We start from the raw sequence: 15,431 nt of genomic DNA, 5'->3' as shown, positions 1-15,431 counted from the left end.
CTGTGAGCCTGTGTGCGCGTGTGTGAGCAACACCTCTGCCTCCTACACACAATCTGACAGGTGTAAAGGTGTTTTCCTTACGTGCTCCAACTTTACAAAAGGAGCGCAGCAGCACCCGCTCTCTAGCATCAGTGTTCAGAATTAAGTGCATATTTCTTTTAAGAAAAAACCAAAACTGTAAGTATCCTGGGTTTTAGCACCTCTCCTAAGGTTGGTTGCTGGCTGTCTTTGTTTACCAGAACGGCCAAGCCTTAGCTCGTTGCCCCACCACGCTTGCCTCTGGCACAATGGCCACGGGTGCAATGTGTCCTCTGCAGCCCTGTGCTGGAGCCCAGCAAGCAGGGCCAGCAGCCTCTGGGCCAGGGTGGGAGGAATAGGGCCAGGATGGGGCTCAGCCTCCCCTCTGCCCACCTCGTGGGAGGGCTGCAGCACCCTCTGGGCAAAGGGTTCACTCTGCTGCAGCAGGAGGTGTGTTTCAGCTGGCAGCACATGGAGGCGCCCCTTGCAGCCCCACTAAGCCAACGTCTGTGAGGGGTGCACAGCAGAAATACCACACGGCACCACCAAGGACTAAGAACATGCTGTGTGTCTCCAGGACTGGTACAGGACCTTCTCTGAACACTGTGCTTTTAACTAGAGGCAGTTACAGTGCTGGGGAAAGAGGCTGTTTTACAAGCACCAAGACTCCCCCTGCACTCCAGCTACGTGCAGCATTACAGCATAACACGAAGCCCATCCCCGCTATGCCTCCATTCCCAATGCCCATGTTGCTCCCAGCCTCTAAAATCACTCCCCTCACCCCGAACCTCCCCAGCAGCTGCATGTTGGGCTCGTGCCTCTACACAGCACGAGCACAGAAAGGCTGAGCATCTGCCCCTAGCAGGCACAGGGGCTGCGTGGCTGAGGTGCAGGCTGCAGGACTGAGGTCCTGCCTCCCCTGCTGCAGTTGCACTGGCCCCCAAACCTGCTCCCTTTGGCTTTAGTCAATAAAGATAGGTGTGGGAGGGAAGGGTTGCACACGTACTTACAATGGCCCAGTTTCAAGTCAAATTTGTAAATACAAGCTCTCTCCCTGCTAGATGTTTTGTTTGTCTCATAAAACTAGTCTGCAAATTTCTCTGAGATAGCCCGGCCCAAAGCAACAACAGATGCAGCTGATTATGGCTGTGGTACAACACCAGAACATGATAGGGACATCTGGCACCATATCTCTCCTCTGTTATTAGTAGTGGAGTACACACTATTATTTTTTCCTCTCCTCCAGAGCAGCACATTTTCTAAGGTAAAGTTGCACAGGATGTGTTTTGGTAAGGCAGAGGCTGGCTTCCACAGCTGTTGGATGGCAGATCCAGTTTTCAATTCACTATTTAATCAGAATGCTGCTCCAGTTGCTGGTCTTAAATGCTGTAGTAATCACAACTTGTTCACCTTTATCGACTCTGTAGGGTACAATTATCCATTACAAGTTGCAGAAGCAGCCTTTCTTTTTAATTATTAACAAGCAGCCCTGGATAAGCAGTGCTGGAACGAAGAAACGCTATCCCTTCTCTTGGTTAAAAAGAAAGCTCTTCCTCTTCGAGCAACGAAATGCTGAGCCTTAGTTGAAACGAGTACAGTTCCTGGTGGAAAACTTGATGGAGTGGCAAGGAGTGAGAAGCCTCCAGCTCCATGCTGAAAGTGGCCAAAATAGAGAAAGGGTAAGAAGTTGAGTGGATGTTAACACTTGGGAAGAAAGAATGCTTTTAGCAGCCCTGTCCGAGCAAGTGATGAGCGCACTTACCTCTGGGCTGACTCACAGAACCAAGCTGTGCAGTCGTGTGCCACACACTGAACTCACATTCACCATTTCCCCCCTTTGAAGGGCAGGGCCCGTTGTCATGTACAGGCAGGAGCACCTCATTTGCCTTCTGCCAGCATAGCCACAAGGCAGCCTACACAACGCCAAACCACAGGTGAACGAGGAGGCCCGGAGCCGCTCCTGCCCTCTGGAACACACCAGCAGGGTGGCAGGACTTCCCTGCAGCTCGCTGCCCTTCCTGGAGCTGAACCGCAGAGTGGATGTCCTGATGATCCTTTAAGCAAAGTCTCAGCCTGGCAGCAGCTGCCTCTTCCTGATCCCACAAAGCAGGGACGAGGCGGTACCGTGCTGCCGGCACCCCCGTGGAAAATTCAAGGCTGGCAGGCAAACCGAGAAGGCAGATTTGAAGCCACAGGCTGTGAAATGTCTCACAGGGCCAGGAGTTGCTGTGGGCTGGAGCAGCAGGTGGAGCCTGCACCCTCTGAAATCTCAGCCCTTGTTTACTTTGCCTTTCCTTACTGCGGCTGAGCCAGGAGCTACACCTAGCTGCTCTCCTGGAGCGCTGCTTCTGCAGGAGGGGCAGAGGAATGCACGGCCACAGCTCACAGCCATGGACAGAGACAGGACTTCCCACTCCCGGGGTGGATACAATTCAAAAAGCAATGTCCTTTTATTTAATTTTTTAATAAATACACTTTACATTAAAGAAAAAGGCCTTCAATTTGCAGTTTCCACACAGAGGGCAAAAAGGGAAAGAAAAAAAAAAAAAAAAAGATTAAAAAACTTGAACCACAAAGGGCAGAGGGGAGAAAGAGGGCTCCAACTTTAACCCCAGATTCCTATGTCCTCAGGAATACCAGGCTCCGACGAGGCCACGCCAGGCTTTCAGCCTCCCACTACAGCTGGTGTCACAGCGAGAATCTCCACTCCGAGCAGCCTGCACATTCAGCTACCAAACACCCCCAGGGCTCTTCCCTAGGGGACATATGCGTCTGAAACACATGGCACACTAGCAGGTGGCTAACACCTGTTGTGTTTTCTTTAAAAAATAAATCATATTTAAAATAAAGATATTCTCACTCCTCAACCATTTTAGAAACCATGATCCTCTTATTTCATTTCGTAGTTGCATAAAAATGCCTCTTTTTTTTTTTAATTTTAAACAATTTTTCTCCCCCAAACCTACCCCATGGTAACAAGGTACTACAGGAATACAAAGTTCATCCCCTCTTTACTAGAACACCTGCCTTTTTTTTTTTTTTTGGTTTTATATAAAACTATTTCTGTTCTTTAGGAAAGAACTTTATACAAAGAAAATATATTGTGAAATATCTTCAGAAGTTTCCTTGAAGAGGAGAGTCATCTCAGCCTAAAATAAAAAATAAAAAAAAAGGCAGAGAGAAAAGAGGCCTAACCCCAGGTCTCTTTATTGTAGAGCCTCGGACTTAGCGCCGAGCCTCAAACTGACTCAAACCAACACAGCGGATGGGCTGGAGTTCCTCAGGTTTTCCCAGGAGGAAAAGGGTCGGGGTGCTCAGAATCGGTTTCCAATTTGGTCTCCAGTCTTCTGCTGGGAAGGGAGCGCCTCCTCCTGCCAACACCCCCGCCTGGCAGCCGCTCCTCACTCGTTCAGAGTCAAGATTATGTCGTCCTCCAAGTCAGAGTTATCTGAGCTGTCAGCTGAAAAGAAGACACGTAGGTTAGGCTCGGTGGGTGCACAAACACAGCTAAGGGTGGCTAAGCAAGGCATAGTTATAAGGAGATGGCCATCACCTGCTTGGGACCTGAAACTCCTCTGCACTAAGGAGGGCAGCTAGCACCATTAGTGCATTTCAAATGCATCAAAAGCAGTTAGCAAACCTGCACCAGAGCTGCGTTCTCCCTGTTAGAGCAGAGGGTCAAGAGCAGCTCTCCCAGGTGCAGCATTAGCTGGCAGTATTTCCCCATGACAAGGTAGAGGGAAGGATGCCAGCAGGAAGGGACCTCAACATGGGCTGCCCGCACAACTTTCTGTGCACATCTGAGTGCAACAGCTCATCGTGCTGGGAGCTGGACATTTCTCACACTTATTATTTCAAAGCAAGCTGGACAGTTCCACCAAGCTGATGCAGTGGAACACGGGCTCTGTGTAACATACACAGGGCTACCTCGTTGTGCAGCAGGTTGGGCCCAGACTTTGTCAGTGTGAGAAGGACACTCCCCTCGGCACAGCACAGCAGAGACCTCCCCGCTGAGGGGAAGTAATCCGTACACTCAGGACTAGCACCTTCCTCTAGCAACCCCAAGGGTTACTGTAAATTAACTTAACTGCACAGCACTTATTAATGGTGACCTGCAGCCTATTGCTGGGAGCTGTGCCTTCGCTGGTTTTCCTCTGTGGTATGGAATGAGGACATGAAAGGATTTGCCAGAAGCAGTCACACACACACACACACGCTTTTTAACTTAGAAAATCCCTCCTCCCTCAGCTGTACAAGAGGGAAGTGGTAGCAGCTCTGGCAGAAAGGCCTCCTGCCTTACCTTGCAGATGACGATGGTTCTTTTTCTTATGTGAATTCATTGGATGCTGCAGTTAACTAGGTGTTAAAATAGTTTAAAAAAAAAAAAAACAAAAACACAGAGACTTCCTCTTAGCCATCTCAGTTATAGTGGAACTCTAAAATGCCTGTTAAGGTAAGCCAGGCCTTCTGGAAGGTTCACCCCTTCTCAGATGCTTTCCTTAGGAAAAAAAAATCACAGACAAGCAGCAAAGGGCACAAACCCTTTTCCCCAACCCTCCTCCCTGAAGAGGCCTCTAAGATGTGTAGGCTGTCCTTCTGCTTTAAAATTCCTTGGACACCAGGTGACCTCTGGCCTCAATCCACCTACGTGCACAAGGTCTCTGACAGACCCAACTGCTGGAGCCAGACCCATCCAGCAGCGTGGTATTCTCCCCATGAGGAACAAGCAGCGGAGGAGCAATTACTGATGAAATGCTTGAAGAAGCTTCAGGGAAGGCACACGCTCATCCAGGAGCCTGTACTGGTAAGTGGCAGGGAAAGAAACTGCAACAGCAGCAGCAGCTTGGGAACACTCCTCCTCATACCTCTGTCTGCATTTCCACTGGGACCAGCTCCAGTCTCAGCTGCCGTCGCACTGAGCCTACACTGAGGGGTCGTCAGTGCTCCCTGAGCAGCTACAGCAACGCGAGGGGAGTTGGTAAGCACCAGTCAGAGTTGCAGCAGCTACACTCACGCAGTAAGAAGGAAAGAAGTACAAGGGAGGTAATCCACGAGCTCCAGAAAAGAGCAGCTGAAGAAGTTCTTTCCTAACACCAGGGGAAAGCTTTGAAAGGGGATTTCCTAGCTCCTTATGCTCCAGTCCACCACATAACTTGACAGTTTTGAGTTCTGTGTCTGTGAGTAAACCTGACTGCAACAAAATGCTTGGGAGAAGCTTATAGACACACCTGGAAACTGCCATTTCAGATTACAGAAGGAGAACTGAGGAAACAAGTCAGCCATGCTGCTGCAAGGCACCAGGAGGTGCTGAAAGGCATCGGCACAGATACTGGAATTCAGCACGTTCCCAGGTTATTCCTCTCCCAGACACAGGTGAGAATTTCAGTTTTCTTCCATGGTACGCCCCCACCTGCACTCAGAAAAGACACCCCACTGGCCCAGAACAAGCTCCTGGGAGATGTACACAGCACACAAAATGCTTTGGACAAGATAAACAGGTTTGCATGCCCCAAAGTGGTGACAAAGGAGGAGCGAGACAAATTCACACTTAAAAACGTCTCCATGGGTTATTCCTGAACAGGAAAAAATCTCTTCTAAAGCATGAGGAAATTAAACCACTTGCTTCTCTGCTTCAGCTCTTTTTTGAATTAATTTGTTTTAAAGCACACCCACTGCACATTATGTAGGTTCAACCCAAGTAGAGCAAAGGTTGGCAGTAGAAAGCATTCTAAATTCCTCACCAAGCCTATCAGTACTTGCCAACTGTGTCTTGGTCATCGTTGCCCTTGCCACTTTTAGCTCAGGACCACAGCATAAGTAAAGGAAAGGGAGATTTTAACTGCTCTCACTCCATGGGAAACAAAAGCAAGCCCGAGTTGAAGCCACAGAGCAGCAGCCCCAGAAGCCCACTCATCGCATGCTGTGCAAGGACCACCCGTCCATCAGCCTGGCACAGCTGCTCTCCCTGCCTGAAGTTCCCAAAGATGCTTCCAAGCAACCCACAGCCACAGCGTGTGCTGGCTGCAGCTCTGCTGCAGGAAGAGATCCCAAGTTCTGATCAAGTGGCTCTACCTATAACCAGCACACAGGTGTGGCCATGTCATAACGGGTAGCGCTCCGCAGAGCACACGGTGTAACTGTCAGGCAGCATCCAGTTTTGTCACAGGAATAGCTACTGGAATTACTGGCCTGAACTGGCGTTCTGGGCAACCCGAGTTCTAGCACCCAGGGAGCTCTCCTTCAATAGCATTGAGCCCTGCACCCACTGACAAAACACAAGTGGAGCTGTCGGGAATGTTGTGACAGCTAACGGGACAGGCAAAAGTTATTGCAACCCCAAAATGCACAAGTGCAATACCCTATTCGTGAATTTGAGCTACATAAGGGGCCGATGAGGTCCTGCAGCGTATAGCTACCACCTTCAAAAGAACTGACCCCACCAAAAAATAAATAAAATGTAGCAACCTGATGTAGTCATGCCCTTAGAGAAGTCAGAGGAGAAAGCTTTATTGTAACAGGAAAAAAGGGACGTGAACGAGTGCCAGCCACATTATTGCCAAAACAGGGGCCTGGCACACTTAGTCCTCCAGCACTTTGGCAGAGAAGACCAATTCCCACCTTTAGTTCTTATGTGAATCCCCTATCGCTGCAGGGCTTCAATCAACTCACTGCAATTACTTATCAGCCTGTTAGGCAATTATTTCACCCCCATTTCACAGCTTGGAAGTTAAAAAGATCTAAGCAGCTTGGCCACACATACTTAAAAGTCTTGCTAAAAATAATAATAAAAAATTGAACAGAATCTGAAGGCACAAATCCCAAGCCTGACGCTACCTTGCTCACCTTCTCTGTCTTGTGAACCCTTTTTGCAAACTGAATTGCTTGATAAAGAGTTCAGACCTTTCTTTCCTACACACACACACTTTATTAACTTTTCAAGCCTCTATATCTTTGGAATGTCAGAAAAAAAAAAAAAAGAAAAAGAACAATTTCAATTTTATCTCAAAATTATGTTAGCAATAGAATAGTCTAAGAAAAAAAAAAGAAAAAAGGGAGCAAAGCCGGAAATGCCACGCTGACTTTGCACTTTAAGCAACTGCAAAAGAGAAAGAACAGAGCCAAGGAGCAAAAAGGTTTCTCTGTCCTTACAGGTACAAGTAAGGCAGAGAAGACAGGTGAAGCAACAGTACAACCAGTGTCCCTTAAAGGGCAGGATGGGCAACAATCAGACAAGGAAGGCTTCTTCACATGGAGTTTCTTGGCCTGGCTTTCAGATCTCACACATGTACCTGGGAGCACTTGAAGAAAGGAGACTCCTTCCTTTCCAGAACTCACAGTTGTTCTCTCAGATAAGAACTGATTTTACTGTCAGATTACTAAGAGAGGCCAGAGCTGAACAAGCTTGATGAACTGTGCCTTTCATACTATCGAGGGAGAAAGTCAACTAGGTCAATTCAGTCAGGTGCTACACATTTGTCATGACATCAAACAGGGGACAAGGTCACCTTTGGTCACCAAGCTCAGTACACACTTACTGTCTCCAAGAATCAGCTCAACTTCCTCATCAGCGTCAGAGTCTTCATCTTCACCCTCGTCACCTTCTTCCAAGAGGTTGGCGAGCTCCTCGTCATCAGAGGGAGAAAAGTCATTTTCTCCATCCTCACCAGCATTCTCGTTGTTCTCATCCTCCTCCAGCTCAGCCTCCAGCAGCTGGTCTGTGTCCAGCTCATCAAGGTCATCTGTATCATCATCATCTTCGTCGTCATCTTCTTCCTCTTGCTCTTCTTCCTCCTACAAAGACAGAAAAACAGTCCACAGCGGACATCAAAACAAATGCAAAACGGAGTAAGAATAATTGAAGGAAACACACCTATAGTTTTGACTTCTCCCCATGACCCGTTACTACATATATTCGCTTTCCCTCCACAATTACACAACGCAGCGTGTGCTGGATCATTTGTGGGCCTGCACTTTCATCTGCAGAAGGCTGGTGCAACACAGACACCACCGGCTCAAGCTCCTCTCCAACACCAGCCATCAACACCTCACCATACACAGGACATGTTGAGAAGGACGTGTTGTAAGACCCAGTAATCCACGGCTTATTGCTAGCCTTGAACTGCTTTAGTTTCAGCTGGATAGAAACCTCACCTTTGCATCAAATGCAGCATGGATGTTCAGTCTCACAGATGTTCAGTCTCTCATCCTGATTTACATGAGATGTAAAATGTAGCTAAAGGTAACATCAGCCTATACCAACTTTGTAATCACTCAGCTGAGGATGATCCACCTGCTTAAAGCAGCTTGGTAGGCTCATCTTTGGCATTTATATGTGGATCATGATCTTTTTCCTACTATCATATTGTAAGAATTTGCATTCAGTAAAGCAACTTAATTTCTCATTGTACAGAGCAAACCCAGAAATCCATGTCTAGCAGATAAAGCCGAGTAAGAAGAAGCTGTTACAATCCTATTATCTTTCCAGACAAACAAGAGGCAAACAAGAAGTGGCAGCACAGGCCAAGCCAAGCTGCAGAAAGTCTCCAAGACTCAGGGAAAGGGTTCCTGAGACCTGTGCATCTCTCCAGAGTCACAGCCCTTTTCTTTAAGGGAACGCACTCATGGGGCAAGAAGGCAGCTCTTGAGTCATTCAGTCTAACTTGCCCCTTTGCTTGGGGAAGGGAACACATTTTTGTGTTGTTCTGAGGCAGTTAAGATAGATATTTAACAATCCACTGCAAGGGTTAGTTTGGTCTTCCAGCTCACTCCATTCACACTGTGTTTTAACTACTGGATTTCCAGATCCATAAGGCAAAAAACGTACTTTCACAAACACCACCCAGCCTACTTTTTCTTCAGTTAGTGCTATAAAAAAAAAAAAAACACCCCCACACATGCAACATCTGTCACAAAAGAAACAAGGCGTGCAAAAAGTCTGGGCAAGTTCTATTGTTCCTTCACTTCGGACCTGAAGTGTGCATTATTTAAACTAGAGATTAAAGAACAACATCAGTCTGCTCCATGCAGTTTTCTTTCTGAAAAGACTTTATGTTAAATGTAAAGTTCTAATAACACGTGTCATGCTTATTTTTAGCAACTGCAAATTTCACTTTGAGTCAATGAGTTCTCAAATAAAAGGACGTTGCTTCTTGAACTGCACACACACCACAAGTAGGAACCATCTTACTTGCCGTTTTAAACAGCAGTGCCATGTTAAGTACAGTTTTCCTCCTTCCCAATGAAATACATTGAATCGAGCATAAAAGCTGACACCTTAATAATTTCTGCTTTTGCTCTATGCAGTGTCTGCAGAGAGACTGCTGTCTTAAACTTTATTACTCTATTCAGAATTGAAATACTGATTGAAAACTGAAAAGGCAGGGGAGTTTATTTTCCTTTTTCACTCTCTAAACAACCCTGAAGCTGGAAAAGAGGAGACCAATTCAGTTTTAAAAGCTTGGAAAAAAGAAAGCCAAGTTTAACAGTGTCTGGAGATAGAGACACTACCATAGACACTAGGAAAAAAAATGTACAGTCTACAAGATTCACTTAAAGTCCATGTAGTAGAAACCCAAAGGATCCTGAAATGAGCTAGGTGCCCGCTTTGTTTCCACAACCGCTGGATTTCTGAAAGCATTTTTTCCTAAATCTATCCCACAACTTAAGTGAAAATATCAAAATAACAATTTGTTTCACACTTAATCTATCGATAACAAATGGAAAACCTGTTGTATTAACATTGCCATTCAAGCTTCAGGCAAGACAGGCACAGCAATACCATCCTTCAAACGCAGGATGAGATGGCATTTGTATGAAGCTGAAGATTTCTTTTAGCTGGGGAATTACACAGAAAGGTTGTATTTAGCTGCAAATTAACTTTGAAGGATCCCGCTAACCAGTGAGGAAAAATCCTTTGTGAAAATACAAACAGAAAGCTAGAGAACTGAAATGCATGCTTCCTCCTTTCCAGTTTAAATTATTTCATTTGAAGCACATGATTGAAATCAAACCACCACTCCTTGAAAAACCACCTAAGAACAGTAAAATGAGATCACAATTATACCTGTCCTTGGGAAATCAGAACCAGAAAATAACATGAAAGCCCTGCGACAAGAAGTCGTGTGCATGTGACAGGCAGAGCCGTGTCCCTAACGCGCAGCCTGCAGATCAGTGCTGAGCTGAATGACACAGATCACAGTGCAAGAGGAGTGCTGTCACGGAGAAACAGGAACCAGGAAACTGTGGGGCTTCTGCTAAGTACCAGGTAAGTTAATTCTGCAGTAGTTTCTGACCGTCCTACAGGCACAAAACTCCGCAGACACACTGCGATGCTCCAGCCCGGAGCACAAGGCTTACATGCACGTGCCACGAGGTCTCTCGGGTAAGCATGCTGAGCTTGTGCACCCAAACTCAAGCTGTGGGACACAACTGAGAAAGTCTCCGCTTGCTACTGCCTCACACCACGTCTGTAAATGACACTCAGCTTATTAAGCAATATTTAGGCTATACCCTCATCAGATAACACAACTGTCTCACGCAAGGGATAGACATACAGATTAAAAAAGGCACGTCATCTTCACCAGCAACCCACAGGCGTACTGATCAAGATCTGTGAAAAAAATCTTTGTGCAGTGTCACGAGGAGGACAGGCAGAACAGTTATTCCAAACCACATCTATATTTGTGAAGGAAAAACCTGCAAAGCAAGCTCCTAACTCGTCAGGACTTCCCAAGAGCTTTGGGCAATGGCACCGGTGCTGCCAGAAGGCAGAATCAGCACGCACATCTGCCAAACACACACACACCTGTATCCACAGTGAAGATAAGCAACCTGGTACATGGTACCCAAGAACCAGCAAACTCTGTATCACTAAAAAACCAACCACAACCCCTCAAGGGATTGTTTTAGCCATCGTTAACTCCTCTTGATGCCTGCAGATATCCTTCTATCCTCCAGAGCCCCGCAGTGGAGAGCATGTTAAACAGGTAAGGGGAAGGTCCCACTGTCCCAGAATAAGGATAGCTAAGAAAAACAGGATGAGCAGTGCAGAATTAGTAAGAACAAAAATCACACGCCCTGTAGTCACGAGAGAAGAAGGAAAAAAAAGGTAAAGGAGGAATTAGTGGTTGATTAAGTAAAATTGTACATGTATGGTATAGAAGTTCATCAAGTAGGTTGTGAACCTGTAGTACTCAGCCAGTGAGGAAATGGGAGAAATCAGGTGTCGGGTCATAGGGGATATAAGGTCAGGGTAAACTTTTACTGGGCGCTCCTGCTTGCAGGATGCCCCCCATTGCAATTGCGAATAAAATAGCTTCACAGAAGATCCTGTCTGAAGAAAATTACTGAGATTTTTCTCACCCTACTTTGATAGTTAGATGCAAGGAGTGGAAGAACTTAAACTACAGCACTCACTGATCGCTAACAAGGCTCAAATCCATTTTTATACATTCTATAGATATGTACTAATCTCTATAGGAATATAGATTGTATGTAAAACTATATATAAAATAATGGTTCAACTTTAGTACAGAACAGCTATCCACAGATACGAGTAGAATGTCTACAAAGGGACAGGCCCCAGTTTAACCTCAAAATTGACTGAACTAACAATTCAGTTTGAAAAAAATAAAGGCAAGCTTAAGTTGAAAAAAGGTCATCTATACCAAACTCTGTTCAACTCAACGTCTTAAGTAAATATAAGTTATGTGTAGTACCATCAGTTACACACTTTATGCAAGTATAAATGATGCAAGAACTGTCAGTTCTTCTAGGGCATGACTGCAGCATGGGACAACTCATTTTGATTGTCTTGTGTCTTAGAGACATCTCTCAACTCTCACTAACTTACCAAAACCCACTTACACAGTAACAAATAAATCACTTCTCACCACAGTCCATGCCCCTGGAACTAGTTCAAGGATGATTAAGATGGCAAGTGATTCACGTCAGCTTTTGAATGCACCTGCAGATTTACAGGGATGGAGTCCAAGAAGAGCTGGACATCTAGGTTACAGAACCAGCACAGTTAGTTACTTAACAAAGGATTATCTCCAGATCATCTCCAAGCAAATTACTGGTAACTTAACTCTACTACCCGTTTGCAATCTTAAATAAATATTCAGAAAGCACAACAGATTCAGCTCAAATGAGTTATGGTTTACAGCTACACAGGAAGAAACTAAACACCATCCCATTAAGGAATGGTATATGTGGGGGTGGCAGCGCTACAGCAACTTGCTACAGAAAGAAATGCTTCACCTAATTCATGTTGTCAGTATTTACCTCCTGTTCACAGCTTAGTGAATACTTTTTGCTCTGGTTCAAGCTTTATATATTTACTTCCACATTGTTCTTGGATATCATCCAGATTTGCATGCAATTTCACCTGCCCTTCACATAGGCTTTCATCATCATTATCAACTTTCTTACTGTTCTCCTTCACCCATTTATTTTGCACATCCAAAATTCACTGAAGTTGTCTCGTTGGATGGTACAAGGTTATTGATACTTAACATGTTAACTGGTATAGATACTTAACATGTTAACTGGTGTTCATCTCTGTCAACACAACATGCAAAGCCCCAGGAAAACCTCCATCCTTCACTTAAACTCTGAATCAAAATACTTTTTCACTAGGCAGAATTTACAACATTTCGGCACTGCAGTTACATCTCAAGCTAAGGCTGCAAGTCTCCTAGCCAAAGGAGCAGAAATAACCTTATTCCAGGTTATATTTTGTATATGTGGACAACAGATTGCGGCACAACTAGAACGGGATCAGCAAACTTTCCCAAGTAAAAAACACCCAACAGAAAAGCTTCCAAGTTCTCCCGAAGCTGTTCAATACTTTCCTTACTGCAGCTTCCAGGGAAGAAGCTTTGCCAGAGGATGATTAAAAAGAATAAATCAGCATCTACAGAAGCATAGAATACTAAGAAAATTAGATTTTCTGAATTTCCCAAGAGTTTCTTTTCTAAAACAGACAATTCCCTCTATGTAGCAATCTACTTGTGTGTTTTCTGTATTACTGATGAATTGGAAGAAGCAATTTCTACTCATTAGACAGGACAATACCATACACCAACTGCAACACACTGAAAACTGATCTCAGATGTCAACTATGGTTGAGCCCAGTTTCCTCCTCCCTGAGATAATATGCAGATTCTGTAAGATCCTGTAGGCCTCCAACATCTCAAGAACATTGGTCCACCAGACACCTTTCAGTCAGATCTAATTTATTAAGCTTGTTCACCACTGAACCCACAGCATACTTCTCCACATGTCCCTGAATGGAAGTGACCTTCTGCAAACTCAACAGCATTAGAAGAAAGCTTCCAACAAATAACAGAATTCTTTTCTATTCAGTACATACCTTACCAAAACATATTTTAAACAAAACATAGAGGACATGGTACACACGTAGTCTTAAGTTCCCATCATGTTTTTCGTACAATTTTCAAATTTTGCTCGTTTCATATTCAGAATGGAAAGAGATACAACAGAAATATAAATTATAGCAGCTTACTTTACAAGCAGTCCTTTTATAGTGTTTTCTTACATTTCCAGAATTCAAAATTTTCTATGAACAGAGTTTGAGACCTCAGCTCACTTATTTCTTCCTCACTACGGGTTGATTTCAGTCCAAAACAAGTCCTTGTGTTAACTGTTCTCTGCTGAGTTTCCTTTGCCACTGCTATATGAACTCCTCAGCTGTCATCAGCTCCTGGCTGCTCCTTCCCCAGCCCCATCCTCACCTCCTGTCATCACTTCCAAGTCAACACCTCTCCCCTGCAGACACTTTCCAGCAACAATCCCTTCCTCTGAGAACACACTTCCCATTGCAACTGTCAGTTTGCCTCCTAATATATTATATTACTCTATTCTTAGTTTCATTTGAGAGGTTACCTTTTCCTCTACCTGTAAAATGGTTAGTCAAGTATCACTGAAGCTTCCGCCATGTTTTCAAATCCTTCAGCTCATATTTAATTCACTTCTGGCTAAGCTCTGCAAGCTCTTAGCATCTTCTCACTTAAGCTCACTTCTTAGCTCTGTAAGCATAATCATGTGGCAGTAAACATCTGCTTCTATAAACTTCCTCTTTTTAAAAAAAACAAAAAACAGAAACATTTCCCAGAGTCGCACTAATTTGTTGATTTTAAACTAGTAGGTGGTCTCCTGCAAAAGCAAATACTTTACCCTGTCTTTCATCCTCTTCCCCCAAGTTTCTCCTTGAGAAAAGCAAACTCATTTTTAGTAATCTGACTTCTTCCAAAATAACGGTATTACTTGAATTACCACCTCTTTTCCAGCACAGGAAGGGGCTTTGCCTTCATAAAAAGAGCTTAATTGTTGTTCCAATACAAATTCACTGAAGAGTATTTTTCACTCCAGAGGAATAAATCTCTTCCTCTTCTTATAATTTATCTTTCTCCACAGATGATCCCCTTGTCACATCTTCTGACAACTGTTCTCTGTTTCCAAACCACCATGCAGCACATTAGTACTTTCTGATCCTTTGCTATGCAATTCTCAGGAGTGGCAATGTCTGTTTTTCAGTCACTTCAGAGCCCCCTATCCAGTTTCCTCCCCTACCCACTTCTTAACACTCCCAGAACAATGTGCAGTAGAAAAAGCTTAAAATATAGCCAGCAGTCCTTCTAGGGAGTCAAGTATTCAAGGAATTTTACCTTCTGAATTACCTAGGCCCCTCCCTCCCCTTGGCTAGCAAGCCCTAACTCACTTGCTATTACCATTCCATTAAACTCATTCTAAGTACACCTCTCCTTCACATTAAAAGGCTGCACCTACTTTTAGCTTCTTGGCTACTCCAGCATCAGAATTTCTTCACAGCCATTTATGGAGGTCAAAGTACTGAAAACAGAAGCCTGGGAACGTACAGAAGTTACTGTATGTAACAAGCACGGAATCTCACCACAGGCTTCTATGCAGAAGTTAAGTACGTGCAGATTTAATACAGGATGTGGCACACAGCATGTCACAGAGGCAAAAAAAGGAGTAAAGAAATAAAACCCAGTTATTCTCTTAGTCTGTGTACGTCAGTTTAGCCTGTCTAACAATAATTACTCACCTGTTATGAATGAAAAAGTATCCATGACACAGATGCACAAACCTTTGAAGTAACTGGGCCTCCGATGGATTGGCCTGTTCAGCTGGGACTGACCAATACTTTGTTTTGCCAATGAAATGTTTTCATTGTAACATGACCATATGCATCTGATGATAATAAATCTCACTCCAGAGTCACCGTCTGCTTTGAGGAACATGCAAGTCACCATTCAGCAGTTGCTGAGAACCATCAAATCATGGTGATTTAGCACAAGCTGCCAAATGGATTAAAGTGACCCATCCCCTTCCCAGCAAATATCTGCATGAAAACAGGCCCGTATCAA

At 44.6% G+C, this 15,431-nt stretch overlaps 1 protein-coding gene across 3 annotated transcripts in view; it reads right to left on the bottom strand.

Annotated features, from left to right (window-relative positions):
* Nucleotides 1-3,206: 3,206 nt before the first annotated feature.
* Nucleotides 3,207-15,431, bottom strand: part of DCAF1 (DDB1 and CUL4 associated factor 1) — a 50,671-nt gene continuing 38,446 nt past the window's right edge. The window contains exons 23-25 of one of the 3 annotated variants that reach the window (XM_084531278.1): nt 7,554-7,809; nt 4,319-4,374; nt 3,207-3,478 (exon numbers count right to left, since the gene is read on the bottom strand). In XM_084531278.1, coding sequence (XP_084387404.1) covers nt 4,355-4,374; nt 7,554-7,809 — 276 coding nt within the window. In that variant the 3' untranslated portion in view covers nt 3,207-3,478; nt 4,319-4,354. Of the gene's footprint in view, nt 3,479-4,318; nt 4,375-7,553; nt 7,810-15,431 lie in introns of those variants that run through there. The other 2 variants (XM_084531277.1, XM_084531279.1) reach the window with 2 other exon arrangements.

This window comes from Aythya ferina (assembly GCF_964211825.1).
Source record: "Aythya ferina genome assembly, chromosome: 10".
NCBI classification, from domain to species: Eukaryota; Metazoa; Chordata; class Aves; order Anseriformes; family Anatidae; genus Aythya; species Aythya ferina.
The sequence above is the reverse complement of the archived record's forward strand: the minus strand, read 5'-3'. Positions and strand labels throughout refer to the sequence as shown.